At 36.8% G+C, this 7,524-nt stretch overlaps 2 protein-coding genes across 2 annotated transcripts in view; one reads left to right on the top strand and one right to left on the bottom strand.

The window, feature by feature from the left end:
* LOC104715473 (histone-lysine N-methyltransferase, H3 lysine-79 specific-like) lies at positions 1–1,067 on the bottom strand. The gene is made up of 2 exons (XM_010432876.1): positions 727–1,067; positions 1–352 (listed from the first exon to the last, which is right to left on the bottom strand). Exons 1-2 carry the CDS (start codon positions 1,065–1,067, stop codon positions 1–3), a joined length of 693 nt encoding a protein of 230 aa, XP_010431178.1.
* LOC104715474 (linoleate 9S-lipoxygenase 5, chloroplastic-like) overlaps positions 4,118–7,524 on the top strand; it is a 4,873-nt gene continuing 1,466 nt past the window's right edge. Inside the window, exons 1-9 of the mRNA XM_010432877.2 lie at positions 4,118–4,272; positions 4,502–4,800; positions 5,492–5,735; positions 5,818–6,159; positions 6,245–6,330; positions 6,429–6,536; positions 6,634–6,938; positions 7,025–7,288; positions 7,384–7,524. Of these exons, the coding sequence (XP_010431179.1) occupies positions 4,128–4,272; positions 4,502–4,800; positions 5,492–5,735; positions 5,818–6,159; positions 6,245–6,330; positions 6,429–6,536; positions 6,634–6,938; positions 7,025–7,288; positions 7,384–7,524 (1,934 nt within the window). The 5' untranslated portion in view covers positions 4,118–4,127. The remainder of the gene's footprint in view (positions 4,273–4,501; positions 4,801–5,491; positions 5,736–5,817; positions 6,160–6,244; positions 6,331–6,428; positions 6,537–6,633; positions 6,939–7,024; positions 7,289–7,383) is intronic.

Below are 7,524 nucleotides of genomic sequence, written 5' to 3' on the forward strand. Positions count from 1 at the left end.
TCAGACAGTTTTCGCGTCGACAGCTCCCCGCTTCTTCGACCGCTTCGTTCCGCAACCAACTTTGTTTCTCGGCTTCACTCGATCAAAACCGCGTCTCGTCTCTTGGTTTTTCTTTCTCGACACAACCGCTTCTCCTCTGGGTCTTTCTTCTTCGACACAATCACCGTATTTTCTCGATGATCTCTTCGACACTAACACCGGTTCGTTGTCGATGAAGTCTTCGACAGAAAACTCCTTCTTTTCTCGGTCTTCTTTTGACGTAGCGTCGACGATCTCCCTCTCGATCTCTCTCGATCTGTCTTTCGACAATCTCTCTCGGTCTTTCTCGACAAACTCTCTCGGTCTCTCTCGACTTTGAGAGAAAAACAAGACTTTGGTGTTTTAGTGTTTGAGAGCAAAATGAGAAAAGTGAGGAATGAAGTCTCACATCCTCTATTTATAGGCTCGAGCTCTCCCTCTTTTCTCTTAGTGCTTCTTGACAAGTGGCGAGCTCCTTAGTTGCATGTTGAGCGTGATTAACACCCCCCAATAATTAATCGCCATTTAGTCCACTAACTCCCCTCTATTAGTGCATGAAAATTATTTTATTAGTGCATGTGATTGCATGTAATCTGATTGGTCAGATTTTTAGAAAATAAAATTTCCCATTTTTCCTCAGCCCAACTCGACTCTCGGTCAAGATTTCTCGGCACTCCTCGTCTCTTGTCCGATGTTTCTTGGTAAAACCCGTCTCTCGGTCGACGTTTCTCGACATAACCCATCTCTCGGCATTCTTCGGTCTCACCCGGACGTTCCTCTCGACATTTCCCGGACCGTATCGGTTCTCCCGATAGTTCTCGGACACTCTTTTCTTGGTCTCTCAGACTTCCGGTATTCCCCGGACTACTTTTCTCGGCTTCTCGGTCAATTTTCTCGACTCCTCGGACAATTTTCTCGACCATCCCCAACCTTCTTGATTCTCTTCGGTCATCTTGATCTTTTCCCGGACATTCTCCGAACATCCCTTGGACGTCTCGGTATTCTTCCTCGGTTCTTACTCGACTTTCCCGCGGATGTCGTTTCCGCATAAACCATTAATTTTTAGTCGATCTTAAGGCCTCGATCTCACCTCCGGTCACTCCAATCTTGGCTCGGCTATTTCTCGACTCACGAATATTTTCTCGGACTTCTTCTGGTCGTTCTTCTTTGTTTAATTTCTTCTTCCTTTTGAGTCTTTCTCAAGTCATTTCCTTGAATTTTTATTTTGGGATTTTTTTACCCTTGGTGAGGGTCATTACAATGTGATTCTTCCAAATTCATTTTTTATTTTCTTACACAGTTTAGCCTTAATTATTTTTTTTAAATATAATTAACATCTAATTTCTTTTCACAACATTATCGTTTGGGTTATACTATGTATGCACTTATTTTCTCTTCTCATATGTTTCATTATTTTTTCTAGTCATGATCGATTGTTGATGATGTGATGATAGTGCTTACCCGCAAGCAGAGCAAGACAATAGGATTTGACCATGTGTGCAAGATTCATCAATACTCATTTAAGAAGACTCACCTCTACCACGTGTTTTATCAAGTCGAAAGATCCAAAGATCACCCTAAGCTAATCCCATTTACATTCTAGAGATAGAGACGGAGGGAAAGAGAAAGAAAATAATGGGTGCAAATGGTTGCACAATTGAAAAGGTTGAAGGAGTTGAAAAAAATTATTCAACTAAGTTTCACCATTTGAATGGAAGAGATTGAAAAAGTTGGAAAAAACTATTCAACCCATTCAACTTAAAAAGTTGAAAAAATAAACTAATCCTACAGCAAATTTGTTCAACTTGTTCGACCACTATTTTGGAGATGAATGGGTTGAATAATGTTCAACCTAATTTTGTTCAGCTTAATATTTCCAACTCTTTCAATTTTATGCAACCATTTGCAGCCAATGTCTTGGAGAAGTAGGAAGATCTGAGTTATCTCTTCTTCCATCCATCACATGATTTTAGAAATAAAAATATAGAAAGAAAAAATAAATTTATCTGGTGAACAATTATTTTATGTTCTCTTAGGTTATATTGTTAACACTAAAAAAAGTAACTTGATAATATGATGGTATGTTTTTACTCTTTTTCGTTGGTCATTTTGAGTATAATACAACATATATATATATATATATATATATATATATATATATATATTATTTCCAAACAGAAAAGTATAACACAAAAAAGCAAATTTTATTGGATATAATAATATATCAGTATATATTAATAACATTTATTTATTCAATGCTAAACTAAAATTCAGTTTGCATTTAGTATGTTCAATAAATATAAAGTACGTGATAAAAATATAGAAATATCTAACAGAGAACTTTCTTTTCCAAATGCAATTAATCAAGAAACACAAAAATTATACTTCTAGAACACAAATGCATTTGAAGTCATTTGTATAATTCATTAAGATTAAAATATTTTATTGCTAAAACATTCAAATTATAATAATAAACTTTTTAAGCATGTTGGGTAATATATAAATATCAAAATTATTTAAGAGCATGAGTTTCGGCTCAAGAAGAGGTTATTCGAGAAATTCAAGCTATTGTCTCGTCCTTCTTAGATGTGTCTAGTTTTAGAAGATATTGATGTTTTATAGATTATGTTAAAAGCGAACAAACTAATACATCATGTCCATGCTCAGCCGTATTTTATTTTCTATGTAATCAATGTTCTTTTCTCAATGTAAAAAATATTTGTACGTCTTGATTGTGCATCAAAATATAAAGAGTTCTAAAATAAAATATTTTAAAGTAACCTTTCATATTAACAAAAAATTTCAGTTTAATGCTTAACTAATCAATAGTCATTCACTTTAAGTGATTGAGAATACTTATTTTAAAACAAAATAAATAACAAACATAAGATAATATATCGAAACACAAAATATAAAGTTTTAAATATTTTAATAAATCTAAAATATGTTAAAATTATTATAAAGCGATGCGCGAGTCTACTTCTAGTATATATTTTTTTTTGACTAAATACTTCTAGTATACTCTCTCCGTTTCAAAATATAGAATGTTTTGGAGAAGTTTTTTGTTTCATAATATAAGATGCTTTCAAATTAATTTCAATGCAACTTTTAGATTAGTTTAATACTCCCTCTGTCTCATAAAGATTGAAGTTTAGGATTTTACACACATATTAAGACAGAGAGAATATATGATTTATTTTTCTAATACTTTCTCACTTTCCCACCTTCCCACTTTTACACTCCATACACTCTACAGCATCAGTAATCATTAAAACAAAAATTTATTAAAAATATTCAAAACATCAATCTTGTTGGGACAAAGAAAATTCTCTAAAACTTCAATCTTTGTGAGACAGAGGGAGTATTTTCTGTTTATGCAGTATTGTTTCTGATTGGTTGAACTTGTTAAAAGTAAAGACTTCTTAATCTGCGTGTTTTGCTTAAAACATCTTATATTTTGAAACGGATGGAGTATATATATATATATATATGCATGTTTTGTAGTTAATTTTCACAAAAGAACATAGGAGTAGTATTTAAAAAATGCTCTATAAATTGTTTCAAAGTAACGACCACGCAGTCTTAATTCGAACAATTGACTTCAAATTCCTAACAAATGTTGCACGTGCGCATTTTTCAGGTTTTGTAAACTTTTTTCAAGTTAAGATTCTACATGAAGTTAATGATCTCCTTGGGAGCATAATTTGATCTCCACAAAGTTAATGATCCTTCGTTAGTACATTTGACCAAAAGTAGTAAATGAACCATTTACTAAAACTAGTAAATGAACCATTAGCAAATTGAAATACATTTGACTAAAACTAGTAAGTGGACGTATATAGACTAATATATGAAATGTATAAATCATTTACAAGGTGGGTATTAATAGTACTTGGTGTAGTTTTGAGGAAAAGCTTTTACTGAAATTGGATAAGTAATTTATTGTAGAAAAAGAACGTAGAAACTAAAACCCTTGGTGTTCAGTCTAGATTCAATATAAATAGAGTATCACATCAGATTTGTGTAATATGCGAAAAAGAAGAACATTCTTATAATCTCACACATCTCTCTTTATTATCTTCGTATCATACCCCAAGAAGACTAAGACGATGAAGATAGAAGGAGAAGTGGTTGTGATGAAGAAGAACCTTCTTGATTTCAAAGACGTCATGGCTTCTCTTCTTGATCGAATCCATGAACTTCTTGGTCGTCGCATCTCTCTTCACCTTATCAGCTCTCTCCAACCCGACCCGGGTATTCATTCTTTCTTTTACCCGACCCGTTTACAATTTGCATCTTAAAAGTTATCCTCTTTTTTTTCCATTTCATCACTAAAGTTTCCATCTTTTATTACTCTGTTTTTCCTTAAATCAATCAAATTTGATAATAAACTAAGATTACTATAGAAGTTTCATTCTTGTTATAAACCTAAGTTTCTGTGTTTTACTTTAAATAAAATAATATTTTGGATATTATGTATCAGCCAATGAGAAGAGAGGTAGACTTGGGAAAGCAGCACACCTGGAGAATTGGGTAACAAAAATAAAAACGTCAGTAACCGCTGAGGAAACCACGTTTGGAGTCACGTTTGATTGGGACGAGTCAATGGGACCACCGGCTGCGTTTGTGATCAAGAACCACCACCATAGCCAATTCTACCTCAAGTCTCTTACTCTCCGGGGCTTCCCGGAAGGCGAAGGCGGTCCGATACATTTCATATGCAATTCTTGGATCTACCCGAGTCACCGTTACCGTTCCGACCGCGTTTTCTTCTCTAACAAGGTAACACGCTAAAACGAANCAGCTCTCTCCAACCCGGCCCGGGTATTCATTCTTTCTTTTACCCGACCCGTTTACAATTTGCATTCAGATCCACATCTTAAAAGTTATCCTCTTTTTTTCCATTTCATCACTAAAGTTTCCATCTTTTATAACTCTGTTTTTTCTTAAATCAACCAAATTTGAGAGTAAACTAGGATTAGTAGTCACTATAGTAGTTTCATTCTTCTTATAAACCTAAGTTTCTGTGGTTTACTTTAAATAAAATAATATTTTGGATATTATGTATCAGCCAATGAGAAGAGAGGTAGACTTGGGAAAGCAGCACATCTGGAGAATTGGGTAACAAAAATAAAAACGTCAGTAACCGCTGAGGAAACCACGTTCGGAGTCACGTTTGATTGGGACGAGTCAATGGGACCACCGGCTGCGTTTGTGATCAAGAACCACCACCATAGCCAATTCTACCTTAAGTCACTCACCCTCCGCGGCTTCCCGGAAAGTGAAGGCGGTCCGATACATTTCATATGCAATTCTTGGATCTACCCGAGTCACCGATACCGTTCCGACCGCGTTTTCTTCTCAAACAATGTAACTCGCTAAAACGAATTGGGGTCATAATATAATACACAAAATTGACCTGGAAGTACCAACTTTTTAATTTTTTTTTTCTTCATTTAAACTAAAAAAAAAGGCATATCTTCCAAGTAAGACGCCGGAGCTACTGAAAGAGCTAAGAAAGGAAGAGCTAATGAATCTAAGAGGTAATGAGAAAGGAGGAGAACTCAAAGAATGGGACAGAGTTTACGACTACGCTTATTACAACGACTTAGGTGCTCCGGAGAAAGGTCCTAACTCAGTCCGTCCGGTTCTCGGTGGTTCACCTGATCTTCCTTATCCCCGTCGTGGAAAAACCGGTCGTAAACCCAATAAATCCGGTTAGTCAACTCAAACTTTTGAAATCATATATACATTGCAAAACTCAATGGTTACTTGACATATACGTCATTGTTTGATCAGACCCTAAGTCCGAGAGCAAGCTGGCTTTGCTCAACCTAAACATATACGTGCCACGGGATGAGCGGTTTAGTCATGTGAAGTTCTCTGACGTCCTCGTTTACGCACTCAAAGCGGTGACTCAAGTGCTCGTCCCTGAGATCGCCTCTGTTTGCAACAAGAGCATCAACGAGTTTGACTCCTTTGGAGATGTTTTTCACCTTTATGACGGTAGTATTAAGCTTGCCAATGGTCACACCATTTCTAAGCTCCGTGACATTATTCCATGGGAGATTTTTAGAGAGCTCATTCGTAATGGCGGAGAACGCGGGTTCTTGAAGTTTCCATTGCCTGACATTCTCAAAGGTAACGTATAAACAGTTAGATAGTCGATTTAGACCTAAACTTTTTTTTATAGATTTTGACATACAGTGATCCTATATTGTTACAGAGAGTAGGTCTGCTTGGAGAACCGATGAAGAGTTTGCCAGGGAAATGCTGGCTGGTCTCAATCCAGTGGTGATTAGTCGCCTCCAGGTTTTAAATCTTATCATTCAACTTTTTCTTTGGAATAATTGAAATTCTTCGATTGATCTCGCTTGATTACTAAACAATTTGGATATACAAAAATGCAGGAGTTTCCACCAAAGAGCAATCTGGACTCTGCAAAGTATGGAAATCAAGATAGCTCGATACGCGAAGAGCACATAGAAGCGTACATGAACGGCCTCAATCTCCAAGACGTAAGTATCATATAGCTTTCTTGTTTGACAAGTAACCGATTTATAGCCATTTGTAGCTAACTGCAGTTAGTTTTGTTTTGTGTTGTGTATAAAAAAGGCTTTGGAACAGAATAAGCTATACATATTGGATCACCACGATGCAATAATGCCTTTCCTGACGCGGATAAACTCAACAAATACTAAAACCTACGCGACTCGAACCCTTCTGCTGCTTCAAGATGACGGAACACTGAAGCCTCTCGCCATAGAGCTGAGTCTTCCACACCCACAAGGCGAACCACATGGATCCGTGAGCAAAGTTTTTACACCAGCAGAGACGGGAGTAGAGGCATCGGTTTGGCAGCTTGCAAAGGCTTACGCGGCGGTTAATGATTCCGGTTATCACCAGCTTATAAGCCATTGGTAAATAAATGTTGAGAACGTTGTGGACTATCTAGAAAGATTTGATTTTCGGTTTGAAGTAATCGGTTCGTTGATGGTTTTTGCAGGTTGCAGACGCATGCGGTGATTGAACCGTTTATAATAGCGTCGAATAGGCAACTCAGTGTGGTCCATCCGATCTATAAGCTTCTACATCCTCATTTCCGTGACACGATGAACATCAATGCATTGGCGCGACATGTCCTCATAAACTCAGACGGGATTCTGGAGATAACGGTCTTCCCCGGTCGATACGCCATGGAACTGTCTTCTTCAATTTACAAGAATTGGGTTTTCACCGATCAAGCTCTCCCCAAAGATCTCGTCAAAAGGTAAAGCATCAAGTCTCTTTCTACACAATTCTTGAGTCACAAGTAAAACTAGAGTCTTGCGGGACACGTAACCTTAAATTGCTTTGTTTCCGCAGAGGAGTTGCCGTGGAAGATCCTAATAGCGAAAGTGGTGTTAAGCTTTTGATCGAGGATTACCCTTATGCGGTTGACGGTTTAGAGATTTGGTCAGCGATCAAAACGTGGGTCACAGAGTACTGCTCATTCTATTACAAGGA

Source organism: Camelina sativa, chromosome 9 (assembly GCF_000633955.1).
Source record: "Camelina sativa cultivar DH55 chromosome 9, Cs, whole genome shotgun sequence".
NCBI classification, from domain to species: Eukaryota; Viridiplantae; Streptophyta; class Magnoliopsida; order Brassicales; family Brassicaceae; genus Camelina; species Camelina sativa.

Excerpts from the sequence above, each read along its gene's own strand:
- LOC104715473 (XM_010432876.1), bottom strand. The coding sequence starts at position 1,067 with ATGCGGAAACGACATCCGCGGGAAAGTCGAGTAAGAACCGAGGAAGAA. Across the intron at positions 353-726 it reads AAACGTCGACCGAGAGACGG|TCGAGAGAGACCGAGAGAGT; the intron begins GTTTTACCAAGA and ends TTTCTCTCAAAG.